Source organism: Micropterus dolomieu, linkage group LG04, assembly GCF_021292245.1.
Source record: "Micropterus dolomieu isolate WLL.071019.BEF.003 ecotype Adirondacks linkage group LG04, ASM2129224v1, whole genome shotgun sequence".
In the NCBI taxonomy this organism is placed as follows: domain Eukaryota; kingdom Metazoa; phylum Chordata; class Actinopteri; order Centrarchiformes; family Centrarchidae; genus Micropterus; species Micropterus dolomieu.
Genome location: NC_060153.1, coordinates 28,582,111 through 28,596,638, shown reverse-complemented (window position 1 = coordinate 28,596,638; position 14,528 = coordinate 28,582,111). Strand labels below are relative to the sequence as shown.

Sequence of the window (14,528 nt, the reverse complement as noted above, 5' to 3'; positions counted from 1 at the left end):
TTACAGAAAGAAATTATATGTTCAATTCTGACGGATTCCTCTGTTGATGGTTTTACTTGCTGTCCCTTCTACTCTCAACCATGTTTACCGAATCATTTCTGGGTATTTGCCACAACTCTAACCCAAGCCTCCATTTCAAAAAAGATTCAACCCAGACCTATTTCGCTTCTTACAGTTTTTCACAATTGCTAAAATATTAAACCACATTCTCTGAACCAAATGCTCAGTGGCCTTAACCCATTTGTCAAAACCTGTCACGATCCCCCGGCCGTGTGGAGTGTTTGAGTGTTTGTTTAGGTCTGGGATTTATGTGCTGGGTGCTCATTGTGTTTTCATCTTGTGGTGTTTTGAGTCACTTTCCTGGCAGTGTTCGGGGGGCGTGCCAGTCTCTGGCTACTCACACACCTGGCTGAGGTCGTCACCGCACCTGCACCTCATCAATGCCTGCCACACATCCAGTCACTGCTGGATTGTTGTGAAGTATTACGGATGCTATTGCTTTCTAGCCAGTTATTGAACTTAGTTGCCCGTTTCTGCCTGCCTGAGCTATTCGCTTCTCGTCTGTGGTTGCCTAGAATTAACTGTGTCTCTCTGTCTCAGGAACCATCTCTTGAGATCAGCCCTGGAAACTCAGTCCCAGAACTCAACTAACTTTGCTCACTTCTCCTGTAAGACAGAGTGCGTGGACCTTCACTCTCCAAGCCAATCAGCCAGCCACCCTCTGGATCTTACCCCACTGCTGGACCCCCACTCTTGCCTGCCAGCACCTCCCTTTACACAATTTACTCTTTATCAAATAAACTGTTAAACTTGTCTGATCTGCTTCTGGGTTCCCCTCTGAATCCTGACAAAACCTTAAATAAGTTCAGGAAGTTAGACACTTTAGCAAATCTCATCCACTTTTTTAGCAAAACTCTAAATATATTCTCACTCACTAAAACACATTTTGCACCGTGATGCATTTGTGTTGCAAAATGGTAAATACACGTTAAACACAACTACAACACTGCTGGCATCTTTTACACACAACTCACTCACAACTCATAATTCTGCACACTTGTTTCTAATGACCAAGCTATAAGTAAGGGACAGGTTATCTACTGTCATTCAACCTTGGGGCCATTTAACACTGAACATCTTCTTACTTTTTTAAAATTAATTTATTGTACTACAGAAAATCTCTTACAGGCAATGGAATTGGCCTGTGGTGAGATAGGTGTGGAGTGTTGTTGCAGTAAGGCTGCATCCAGCACACCAGAGTCTTTTCCTCCTTTGCTTTGCAAGGGACAAGGTTGCAAAAAACAAAAGTGTTTTGTTCAGTTTATTTACTGTACTAAGTTGTGATTACTGTACTTTTTTAAAATTGGAAAAAACTTTCTCCACTTACAGGCAGGGAGTGGTTATAAGGCCTGAAAAGGAAGTTTGCAACATGTTTCTCAAACAGGAGGGTAAACAACTGGAAAATGAATGCATCCAAGCAATACTGGATGTCCCAAAACCAAACAGCAAATGACTTCCTTATTTGGCTGCTGCTGCCCCAGGATCAGATATTTTGTTGAACTCACTCAACCTCCTTTAAATTGATCATAAGACTCTTGCCCACCTCCTTCATTACCAGAATGACCCATTTACTTTCTAGGAGTTATTGCAAAATGTGCATATATGTGACCTAAAGCAAACAAGTAACAGGAAGAGATAAGACTCAAGGCCATCTGGATAACCAGACCTCGGAGCTCTCATTATCCTCCTATCTCTTCATACCTTTGACATTTGTAAGAAAAATCACTTGGCACATCATCATCAGGATTATAGCTTTCAGAACATGGACTAGAAATTAAGGTACATCTCAAATGAAAAAAAAGCATGAGGAATACAAAAGTTGCTGCTTAAGAGGGCTCAGTATTCCTAAAACCCTGTCTGTAACCTTGATGTTTGCATGTAACTCCCCATAAAGCCACAAATTTGAGATTTCTACATTTCTGTTTGCGTATGTGTTTGAACACAGGTTAGCTTATTCCTCCTGTCTGCAGTCTTTACATTAGGTTAGGCTAAACACGTCCTCACATCAGATCTTTACTTTAAGCACAGACATGAGAAATGTCTTCTCATCTCATTCTCTGAAAGAAAGCCTATAAGCACATTTCTCAAAATGTTGAATTAATCCTTTAGACGCTCAGCCTAAAGACCACCTCAACTCTTTCCCCAGACACATAAAGCACTCCTAGCTATTAGCTTTACTAGATAAATATTGTTTTAGATCTTACCAACAGCCACCGTGTAGGTAAGCCAGACAACATGATGCTTCACATGCATCTTTTCCATTAGACTCCATCCAGACTGCGGGTCTTTACAAAAATGTTTGCAGGGGGAGGATGGGTCAGAAAATGAAAGGGGGAGGGTGTTGTAATTTTGTTTGCTTAAGAACAGTCTGCCTTTTTTGGCAGAGCAGAGGAGGGCCCTTAACTTTTCTTCTTGTACTATATTTATGTCCCTTTTTCCAGATTCATCCATTCAGTACCAAGGTAAATTCATTGATCAAAGTCAACTCTGTAAAGCCAGAAACAAAGAACATTGTGCCCATACAGAATAAGTTACATTAGCAATACTGCTGCCTCGTCCTTGTCCTTGAACAATTTGAGATACACTGCACTAAAATGCAGTTTATCGGTTCTGGTCACTCTCACATGAACAGGGAAACATCTGATATGTGTGTCTCAGAGATGGCTGGTTAAACTCCAGTTTAATGAATTATCCATGAACTCCAAACAACAAACTAAGTACAAGTTAATGTCCAATATGTAAATGAACATCTCTTTCTCTTTTATGCTGTCAAACCTGCCAATGAATCTGAAATTAGACCACACAACAAGATCAATTTGTCTGTCACCCAGATTCTGTTTTATTTCCATTTTTGCAGCATTCCAGCCCTTGTGGATTACTGAACAGGAATCAACCATCCTTGTAAAAGAAGGTGAAACAGACAGTAATCAATTTCGGATTACAGCAATACCACCTGCATATTGAGGTAAGGCCCTAGCCCTTGCATTTTCATACTTTACAGAACCTTCCATTCCTCAGCTGTTTACCAGATACTATCAGACTTCCCCAGTCACCCAATCCTACTCCACCCTACACACCTGTGCCTTGTTTCCTCATCTAACCCTAACATATTATTTATTTAGGCCACTTTCCCTCTCTCCTTTGCCAGATTGTCAAAGTTGCAATGAAGCCATTACGGTCCATTGCTTCCACATCTTGATCCCTATCTGGTACTATGTACTCAGTTTCTGCTCCACAAATTCTGCCTGCGGTGTGCACATGTTTTTAGACCAGCTGCCCGTCTCTGGCCACGTACCTTGCCCTGTTTTGTTTTGTTTGCCCATTTGGACTGACTTCAGGTTGCAGAACAGTTGCCAAAAACCTAAATGTTTACAAGAAAAACTAAATGCATATGGTAGCCTTCTGCATGATATTATAAACTGATATATATTATTAGGAATATATATTGATTGCATAGCCTATTTGATACAGTAGTAAATGCATTTAAACCGAAAGTAAAAGAATAAGCTGAAATGTATGGTAACAAGAATCTGCAGCCATGCTAACATGCGCACAATAAAAATTCAGATGTTTAGCAGCTATAAAGTTTACCATGTTCACAGTCTTAGTTTAGCATGTTAGTGTGCCAAGATTAGCTAAAAAGCACTCCATATAAAGAAAAGCTGAGGTTGATGGGAATCTCATTCATACCAGGCATTTCGTCATAACCCGAAGTTTTGGGTAAATTAAAACTTTGAACTGACGATGGTGCTCAAATAATATCTTTCTTCATGGCAGTCCATATTTGTTGAGATAAAATCACAAATGTCTACTTCATAGGTTCACAGAGTATAACTGTGAACCTATGATTAGACTGCATTTGGTGTCAACACATCAAGTCAGTCATTAGGATACATCTTTACACCACAGATATCTGTACCAACTTTTTAATGTCAATGCATCCAATATTATTTGAGACATTTCAGGACCAAAGAAGCGGACTGACAGACAGACCAACATTGCCCTTAGAATCATGCAGGTGTTTAGTAGTGATCATATGGAAGCCTTTATAGCGTCTTTTGATGAGTGTGACAACATGCCTAGGATGCTGTATAGCCCCCACTCAGATGGTTAGCTGTCCCAAGCAACCACATTGCCATGTTAAAGTCTCCACGGTGCTGGGGAAGTTAACGCTGTCGCTGAGCTGACCTTGGGACTCTTTCTGGTTGATTAAAGACTGAGTGGTAGTTTGAGGCTAATCCTTTTAATCCAGCTTTCTCATATGGATGTGCACCAAGATGCATTGCCATCAGTCAGATACATTAAAGATACATAAGCAACTACCAATGCTGGATAGTCACCCCTGTTACAATGCAATATGATTTGAGTGAGCGCAATGTCATTCAGTGCAAGATAATGCAATCCAACGCGATGCAATAATATTATACTAAGCACTTCAATATGTGAATTGGTGAATCCAATCATCCCTACTTTCTCAATGCCAATATTAGGTGTTCGAAATGAGTAAACCTCACAAACGCATTAAAATTTATGTAAAGCTTTCTTGCATTTATTTGCTGTTTTAGTGCAGTTTTTACGACCTACATTTTTTGCACCATGCTTTTTTTGTATACATGCAAAAGGAAATATGGAATACATATTATTATGTCAGTTTAAATTAATTAAAAGATTTTGTCATTTCTCAAAAAATGTTTGTTTTTTTGGAAGAAATACCATGAAAAGTACACAGGAAACGGAGGTGGCGAGATAATACTTGGATACTTGGAAATTCAACTCACCCAGACACGATGGACAAAGTGCTTTAATTGAGAGAGCAAAAAACATGTAACAAAATTAACACACAACACTGCATGAATAAGCAAATTATATATTCACAAACAACAGAAGGCCAGAAATTACAATGGAAGGTATGTTCATAATACTGTTTCTGTTTACACAAAATCTGATCTCAAGGAGGAACAAATTGTTTCCAACAAATTAATCCTCCTGGGTTCCAGAGTTACAAGTAATCCTCACCATTACATGCATACTGTGTGATCCTCACTTTGTCCAATTTTAACATATTTTCTTACTTCTAACAACCCAGATGACTACTACTACTAATACAACTTCATCTTCTAATCCTTATCTTTTGTTTTTTTGGGCTACTGCAGAAACATGACACTGCAGAAACATGACGCTGCAACATGCCGACTTCCATGTAAGGGTATATGTAGATATAAATGCTCATTCTAAGGTAGTAAAAACATAAAGATTCACTATGTAAGGTCTTTATACACCACTGAAAACACTGTTATGAATATTATATTGCATTACTGTCAATAGAGCCATCTAAATATTACACACTGGATCTTCAAATAAGGCCTCTTGTGTATATGTGCACTCGCAAGCAGTCGTTTAGAAAGAAATTTACTTATTTTTAGAATGTCAATCAGTAACTAATTTAATATCCACCCATGTTACAAGTAAACCACTGTCTTAGTCAAATGTCACCACAGCAACATTGATCAGAATAAACCAAACCCTGTTGTCATATTTTTACAGAGCAAAAATAGAGGCATTGATGAACAAAACTCATTTGTGGCGTTATTTTGAGTCAGAGGGGGACAAGGAGACAGATTAATGTCGACCTTCATCATTGAAGCACCACTTATAGGTGACTCCATTTCAGGCTTGAAGAAGCAAACCTGTTCCTTAAAAACTACTCACAACCAAGGACTGCTGCAAAGACAATGTTTTGCAAGATCACTAGTCAGTAAACAATGCATCAAATGTACCACTGCATTCACTCAAATGATTATAACAAAAACGTTATACATCGTCACAAGCACTCAACTATAATACAAGAAGAACCTGAGCTCAATAAATACCACGCAGAAGATCAGAAATATTTAAAGACTGTGTAGTAGCAATGTTTTTGTATATTACGATGAAAACATGCATTAATAATAAACATGGATAAGAGATTTAGCTACTTTATCAATATGTATCTCCATCCTTCCATTGCATTATTCTCCCGAAACACCAGGGAGAATACTTTACTAAATATGGCCGCACGCTTTCCTTTACCCTCAGTGCCAAAGAATTGTAATCAATTGTAAACACACTTTGCAGCAGTCAAGCCAAAAACAGCAGCAGAATAGCCTGTAACGCAGCCCTCCTTAAAACCAAACTTGCAATTGGTTGGTGGTTTTTGTGTGGATTAAAGGGACTAGTTTTCTGCCGCCTCTACCGTTGCGGTTTTTAGATTGTAACCAGGTATGTGCTCGTATGCGTGATCGACATCATACAAAGTGCTGGAAACTCAGGTAAACTCCCACTGCAACGTAACACAGTAACATTTTTATCAACTTGAGGTTGAACTACTCCAAGCTTGTCAGGCCCGGATTGGCCATCTGGCAATTCTGGCAGATGCCAGATGTGAGAGGCCCTACGCTCTGTGATCTGCTCCACATAATCACCTTTAAAAAGGGTTGTTGTCTTAGCGGACTCCATGTCGTTAGCTTGGGTTAGTTACTGTACTTAAGTAGTTTTTTTTCTGTATTTGTACTTTTCTTGAGTATTTTTAGTTGTTGCATCTTTTTATTTTCACTTCACTACATTTCTAAGCCAAATATCAACAAATAACAACTGAAATCGGCATGAATCAACTTCACCCAGCTGATGCGACACCGGGATACACAGTGATAGTAACCAAGTCACTCTCTTGCAGAGCTGGATGGCCCCGCGAGTGAAGAGGGAGTATCCTTCTAGGAACGAGAAGTGAAAAAACGCAATGAGGGTGAACTGCAGGAACAGCATAAACTTGTGTTCTCTCCTCTCTAATTCTGATGCAGCTGGTAACAGTAATGTTAATGTGCAGCTGCAGTGAATCTCTGTCTGTCTGTCCTGCTAACCAGCTAAGCAGCGCAGCTCTTGGGTCTTGGTTTCTTGCCAGACTGTGGCTGAACAATATTTGAGTAAAATGAAACTATTTATTACGTTTGATAAACGCAGACGGGTTACAGTGTTTATAAACTTTAGCTCAGAAAAGATAACCGTGTTGCATGTGGAAATGCATTCATACGCAGGTGCCCCTGATGGCACTCCTCGTCCATCACTTAAAAACAAGTTTAGTTACAACTCTGGATCCACGTCCAGCCTCAGCCAGTACCAGCACAGACCCAGTCCAGACGTCTTTAGCAGGTCACACAGATCCAGGTGAAGGTGTCAGGTGTGACTCTGCAGCACCTCTGTTTTTGCACTGTGAGTCGCAGCCAGTTTGTGACCAAGTGATAAAGTAGCTGGTAAAGTTTTTTTTTCTCTATGCGGGACTGTGAGGTCCACTTTATGAGAGGTGCTGAAGTTAACATTTCTGGATTTGTGGTGAGATTTCTACTTGAGCCCAAGTGCATTTTAAGTTAGTTTTGGTTTCCTCCTTCTGTCATTCTCACATACCCAAAGTCCAAAACAGGTTTCTGTGTCTGTCAGACGGTCTGAAGGGGATACTACCACATCAGCAGAGCAATAAAATAGGCTAATCCCCCCCACTTGTCCTCTTGCGACTCAATTTTCCTTATTGTGATTTGCTATAACTTACGCTGTGTCAAACCTGTCTGGAGTGAATTTAAAGAGATAGGTTGCTTTTTGTAAGATCAATAAATTTGAATGTGTAGTACTTTTTACTTTTCATTACTTAAAGCCAGGTAGTTTTTTGATTTTACTTGAGTAGGTTTATACTGGATGACTTTTACTTTTACTTGAGTAACATTTTTTGTGTGGTATCTGTACTTTTACTTAAGTATGAATATATGAGTAGTTCTTCCACCTCTAGCTGTGTGTACAGTTCAGTTGCAGCAGGCAAGAGGCTTGGGAGCGCGCATGCACCTAAAATGCCATCCAGAGTCTTCACATAGGATTAGGCATACTGGCCGTCAGAGGTAATAGAAGAATCCCGCAAGTGGATCGTTTTTATGTGAGGTTTCCACTCCTTCACGCACAGACAATAAAAAAACGAATAATTTCATTTAAAAAACTACATGTAGCCCCTTCAAAGAAACAAGATATAACGTGTGATAAAAAGTGAGCTTTAAAGGGGCTGGTAGGTGGATTCTGTTAGGGCTAGTGTCCCATACCAGTCTTTATGCTAAGCTAAGCTTATCAGCTCGTGGATCCAATTTCATATTTAATGGACAGAATTTATTTAGAACGTGAGCATAATATGTCAGCCCACTTCCATAGTGGTACTTTCATAGTTTATTCCAGTTCCTCCTTTGTATCATTAGGCTGCAGTTCTGTTGTTGCTTGAAGAAATTCTTTCTCTTCGCAGTCAGTCTCTGATTCGTTGACTACCGCGTTGACGGGGGTGGATTCAGTAAACATGCAATGCTCTTCTTCCTCCTCTTCGTCATTATTGCCCATCTCTTTCCTCTTAAAGCAGCCCAACTTGTGACAGACACAAGAAAAATCATTAGACCAAGGCCACGTAGATTTTAGAGCAGAAAATCATAATTTGCATATTTTTATTTCAGTTATTAACATTCAAGCAGCAGCTCTGAATATGAAGTTAGCAGTTTGTCTTTAACTCTTATTTTATGTAGTAAGATTGTGGTTTGGAATGAATTCTTCAAAAAATGTACTCTCACCTTAAACATGATGAGTGCGATTATGACCAGAAGTAAGAATCCCAGTACAGATCCAGTTGCATTGATCAGCGGTACATTCTGGTGAATTATGAGGTCAATCCGAACTTCAGTCTGCAGGCAGAGAAAATAAGTTTTTAAAGTGGAACTTTTCAAAGCACATTTCTATGAGGATCCAAATCTAGTGAATTATGTAGTTCTGGTTGTTCATGTGTAGATTGAATGTACCCCTTTATTTGTTGTATCATTGTATTTCCGTAAGCCACTTTCATCAGACTTCACCTGTTTAAAACCATAGTTGTGCTGTGGTTAATAAATATGATCAATGACATATACTGAAAAGTACAAGCAGTATCTTTGAAATAGCATTCCTGTAGTCAAACTTCAACATACCTCTTGAACATACCGTTTCTTGTCATAGTCAACGTGTATAAAGCTTTTAAATTTAACCACTGCACCGAATCCGGTATATTGTTTAAGAAAGGCTATATTCTGCAAAGTAAGAACATGCAAAATATATATTCATCACTTTGAATGGTATGTGTGATGTGTTCTCTGTCTGTGGATGTTGTTTGTGTGTGTTGTTGTTACGTACCGCTGCACGCTCTTTGAGATTCCTAAATTGTACTTCTCCTAACAATACAAACTCAGTGGATGATTCTTTGTCAAGGATGAAACTGTCACACACGATCATTTTGCAGGATTGGTTTTGTGAGCAGTACTGTAACACAGCAACAGTTAATTTTATTAAGGGATTTATCATTTCACGACTCATTCAGTTAAAATATTTTGTTGCTGAATCTGTTTTACTTACTTCAGATTCCTTGTCATGAATGTCTGTGCATTGAGTTTTGTTCTTAGAAAAGAAAAAGTAATTGGTAAGCATTAAGCACTTCTTATTCAGCAGTACACATATAAGTAGTGTTCTGGCAGTCTGGAAGTTACCTGCTGGACAAAGACTTGATAGTTCTTCATTTCAAAGTCATATTCCAGTTTAGTTGGGAAGAACAGGGACACGTTGACAGGAAAAGCGTTAATACCAAGATTTTCTACCTGCGAATAAAGAGAGACAGTTCATAATTATGGGAAATATGTGTTTCTTGCTGAGTGTTACATGAGAAGAAACTTGAAACTAAGAGAATTGGTCTCTATGTTGGATTTTAAAGCACTGAATGGAAACACTGAATGAATGGTTGGTAATTGTCACTGTGCATAATTATTTTAGGTTTTCTGTTATTTTAAGTCATCTGTAACGTTTTTCATGCTGCTGTCTTGGCCAGGCTGCCCTTTAAAAAAATATCACTGATCACAACGGGTCACACCTAATTAAAATATGTGTTAAATAAAAAGGGAAGCAATGTCGTTATGTCTCAAACGAAAACACATCAAAACTATTTTTAGTACTGTACACTTCCTGCCCATTACCAAATAGCAGATAGACAAAGTTAGTGAGTAGCTGGTGAATATAGTACAGCATTTGGCAGCTAAAGAGAAACAGACAAACAACAATGCTTCACCTTATATATGGCGATCATTTTTTTAGGTTCAGAATCCTCTGTGGTGAAGTTCAGATAGGTGATGGTGTCGTCGCTCCTGAAAAGTATACAGGATGATCACAACATGCAGGGAGCTGTGGGATACCATAACTACTGACTGGATGAAAACAAATGATTAAATAATTCAAATAATGAAAAAATGACTAGGCACATATAAGTATAAAATATAAATAAAAATATTTATGTGAATAATGCCACTTACACTGTCAGTTGCATTTTTATTTCAAAATGTACTGGGATGCTTTTGGTCACGGAACTGGTGGTGGAGTTTGCATTTTCACTAAGGATGTAAAAGGCATTTCTTACAAACATGATTTATGTAACGATAATCTAATAATGCAGGGAAAATGTTTGGTTTTGTTCTTGTTGTATGAAAAGGCCATTACCTTTCTCCAGTAATGGTAATCGAAATTGTGTCATTCCACTTATAGTTATTCATGAGCCGGAAAGAAGCGCGAAATGTTGCCTTCACAGGAAAAAGGCAGTGATGTTAGATATGACTCAAAGACAAAGAATTAAATATCTAGATGAGAGAAGTTGCCATGGTTGTAAATGTCAAAGGTTGAAGCAGTTGGTCACAGTTCTGAAAACTGAAACTTGAAACTTCACTTGTGTCTGTTGTGAAGGTGTCTGGGTGCAGTATGACTCACAGCTGATCCGCTGTGGAACACAGGAAGGCTGACACCACATACAGTTTTGTCGAATATCTCATCTAGATCATGACAGCTGAGGACCGCTGGTCTTGTGTTCTGTTTTAAGAAAAAAACAAATGTGAACTGTAGCGTTTGTGTGAACACGACTATACTTTGACATATGGTGTTTCAGTTTAAGCTGAAACCTTCAGCCAAGTTTAAAGAGAGTGTGATTCCAAAAGCAATAGTTCTCACAGTTTGATTTTGTGATGAAAAACAGTCTTGCCCACACATCCTGTGTGGGTTTCAAATCCTCCAAATCATTTATGCTCATTTCCTCTGAAGAAGTGTGAAAGAAAGCTTAGCAGTGGATGACTGCCATCAGTGGAGGTTTTACTGACAGATGTTACAAGTTATTCGTAACATAAATCATAATTAGTATAATTTTAATGAATCAGTCAATAAAAACAAAATTATAAGAATATTATGTGTTTGCATGTACATGCTCAAATAAAAAGGGTGCAGAGATGTGATAGTGTATTTTAGGAATTGCGGTCAGATTTGCATAACCGTGCATGAGTTTTTTTCTGACAGGTAGTTCAACAAAGACTGAATGATCAGGCCTTTACTTAAAGTATTCTCTGATGGAATTATTGTGAAGCTAAATAACTGGACAAAACACAGATAAGTCCATCACGTGTAGCTTGAGTTACAGTTTAGTTTTCCTCAACTCATTCTTCTTCACATTCGCCACAATGCAACTCAGCAACCAATAGTGTGGTATGAGGTTCAGGTTATGCAAGTAGCCCGAAGCCTCTAGCATCAAGCACAGATGAGGATAGGACCACAGAGGTCTGGTGAGCTCACTTCTTTGTAATTCCACACCCCGAGATTTTTTTTATTTTCAAACTTATAGTCTTCAGCCCAAGCTGACGCTGACTCAAGGGAGAGGGGTTGCAAATTAGTCATGGCTAGAAACCTGCATGCACGGCATCTACTTTGTATGCTTTATAAAGCATTGTCTCAAGCATTTATCCCTGTCAAATAAACAAGAAATAAAATAAAAGTGTCATCACTTCACTAATTTATCAGACCCTGCGCAGCTCCCTCAGGAGCCACAAAATACTTAATTTAACTTTTTTAACAAATGCAGTAGTACATCCCAACACCCGTGAACAGACTTTGTTGTGTAGAATCACCTTTACAATAGTCATCCTAGAGAAGGAGAGGCCTGGAGGATAGTGCATCGTAAGGCTGGTGTTGTATGAGTCATCACCACGATTAGTCAGATTTACATCCAGGATGAAGAAGTTATCTTCTGCCACCAATAATTTTGTGGCCCTAAGAGAAAGCGACATGCATTTGGTCATATGATGATAATATTACAGTTGATGAGCTGTGTTTGTCGGATATACCTACATGAAATCCACCTCAAGTTCAGCGATACAGGTATCATTCAGTCTACATGTCTTTTCAAATGGAACCTGTTGAAAAAATGAATCATTTAAAAATACAGAGCAAACCAGAAAAGAAATGGCATAAACAATGCATGAGTCCTTTGGCACACAATAGATAAACAATATAGCTTTTCTAACCAGTAAATCCCCACTTGGAAAGAGTTTAAAAAAAGACAGATTTAAAAAAGTCATCATCACATCCATAAAACAGAATTCCATTTCACATCTTAGTATGTGTGCCTTGTACTGTGCACAACTCTGATGCTTTTCTTTATCTAAACAGGATGCACATTTATGTGACTGCCAGCAACCTTCTGTTGTACAAACCTCAACAACAGCCTGCCTTTTGCTGTCCACATTCAGGATGCCACTTTTGCCCCCATTGTCATCTTGGGAAAAGTTTAATTTGATGATGATAGGTGATAATGTGTCTTTCACACATTTCTGGAAAAACAAAAAGAGTCATCTGCATATAGTTGAATAAAACAGCATAGGCGAAAAGCAGGAACTTTTTTATTTTATAAAGTGGTTTAAATATTAAACTAATGGAGTGAATACTAAATAAGTGCATTAGATCACTATTAATATAAATGTTTTGGTGATGAAGCTGAATAGTAAGTCCCGATTACAGTTTTACAACCTCAGTTTCTTATAATAAGGTAACATAACATTTTCTTGTTTGTGAGGACGTAGTTGAACGCAATTTGTCTGTAGCATGAAGAGCCCTCTGGTCACATGCCCCAAAGCATAGAGTGGCTATAGCCCACAACTGTTGGTCATATGCATATTAAAGAGTATGTGAGGATAAATATGATTTATTAATCTCCATACTGGCATGTAGATGGTGTGGTTGATGCATTTGTCTTCATCCCTCGGGTTATGGGTAGCGGAAAGAATCCAAGCTTTGTTGTCTATTTGACCTCGATGTGTTTGTCTCGTTGGATCCACGCAGAGCGTGTATGAGATATTAGGTTCTGGCGTCATTACCCCTGCAAAGGCATAGAGCAGGATTAAATATCAGCAGAATCAGCAGCTGTTAATGAATCACATTACTGGGTCAGGTCTCTACCTGGTTTGATCTTTGTTACTTCTACCATTTCAAAGCAGACAGTTAAGTCAACCTCTGTCGATGGTAAATCTTCATTTGTGCTTGGGCAGACAATTTTATCAGTGCTTATCTGCTTAGGGTGAAAAGACAGATGTGCCGTAACATTGAAGACAGGCCTGGACCTGAAAAAAATTAAATAATTGATTGAAAATGGATTATTAGACTTTGCACATAATCTTTTTTATAGGATGATTGTATAATAATTCATGAAGCATGGGTAAACAAGACAACAGTTCACAATTTCAAATCCCTCTTCTACTTTGCTCTGGCAGAGCCATGGATTAATACGTTTGAGTCAGAAGCCATTTTAGTAGATTATATAGGAGATTATTGACATTTCTACCCCTCATTCAGACATCAATAAGAGTCTTTCTTACACCCGATTGGTTTTAAAGCACTATAGAAAATATGTATATGTATAATAATATGTAGCCTAGCTTTGAGAGGTTACATATTTAATGTACCATACCTCAAGACAACAGCCATGCCCTGTGATCCGACCGCAATATCTGGGAGTCCGTCCTCTCCAAGGTCGATGTCCCCATCAATTGCCTGTCCAAAGAATCTCATCCAAGGCTCCACTTTCTTTCCCATGATTCTCTGGAATAACAGATGCTTGATAAATGAGAAACAGTGCATGTTTTGCACTCTTACTTACTTACACTGCACTCACAGGTACTTAGCAGAGATGTATTGGAGTCAAATGCTGCGTGTTTAAAGTTATTTTGAGAGAGAGTCAGGTTTATACACATATAGATTTATACACATATAGATAGATAGATAGAGAGAAAGAGTCAGGTTTATACACATATAGATAGAGAGAGAGAGAGCGAGTCAGGTTTATATATATATATAGATAGAGAGATAGAGTCAGGTTTATACACATATAGATTTATACACATATAGGTTTATACACATATAGATAGAGAGAGAGAGAGAGAGAGAGTCAGGTTTATACACATATAGATAGAGAGAGAGAGAGCGAGTCAGGTTTATACACATATAGATAGAGAGAGAGAGAGCGAGTCAGGTTTATATATATATATAGATAGAGAGATAGAGAGAGAGAGAGAGAGAGAGAGAGTCAGGTTTAT

The 14,528-nt window shown here is 38.5% G+C and overlaps 1 protein-coding gene across 2 annotated transcripts in view; it reads right to left on the bottom strand.

The window, feature by feature from the left end:
* Positions 1 to 4,843: 4,843 nt before the first annotated feature.
* The window catches only part of zmp:0000001082 (integrin alpha-D), a 23,604-nt gene continuing 13,919 nt past the window's right edge, over positions 4,844 to 14,528 (bottom strand). For both annotated transcript variants that reach the window (XM_046046679.1, XM_046046680.1), the window contains exons 15-31: positions 13,904 to 14,034; positions 13,396 to 13,556; positions 13,158 to 13,315; positions 12,654 to 12,770; positions 12,289 to 12,353; positions 12,069 to 12,210; positions 10,888 to 10,986; positions 10,624 to 10,703; positions 10,440 to 10,517; positions 10,199 to 10,274; positions 9,627 to 9,734; positions 9,496 to 9,537; positions 9,277 to 9,402; positions 9,075 to 9,173; positions 8,910 to 8,963; positions 8,685 to 8,795; positions 4,844 to 8,484 (exon numbers count right to left, since the gene is read on the bottom strand). In XM_046046679.1, the coding sequence (XP_045902635.1) occupies positions 8,296 to 8,484; positions 8,685 to 8,795; positions 8,910 to 8,963; positions 9,075 to 9,173; positions 9,277 to 9,402; positions 9,496 to 9,537; positions 9,627 to 9,734; positions 10,199 to 10,274; positions 10,440 to 10,517; positions 10,624 to 10,703; positions 10,888 to 10,986; positions 12,069 to 12,210; positions 12,289 to 12,353; positions 12,654 to 12,770; positions 13,158 to 13,315; positions 13,396 to 13,556; positions 13,904 to 14,034 (1,836 nt within the window). In that variant the 3' untranslated portion in view covers positions 4,844 to 8,295. The remainder of the gene's footprint in view (positions 8,485 to 8,684; positions 8,796 to 8,909; positions 8,964 to 9,074; positions 9,174 to 9,276; positions 9,403 to 9,495; positions 9,538 to 9,626; positions 9,735 to 10,198; positions 10,275 to 10,439; positions 10,518 to 10,623; positions 10,704 to 10,887; positions 10,987 to 12,068; positions 12,211 to 12,288; positions 12,354 to 12,653; positions 12,771 to 13,157; positions 13,316 to 13,395; positions 13,557 to 13,903; positions 14,035 to 14,528) is intronic.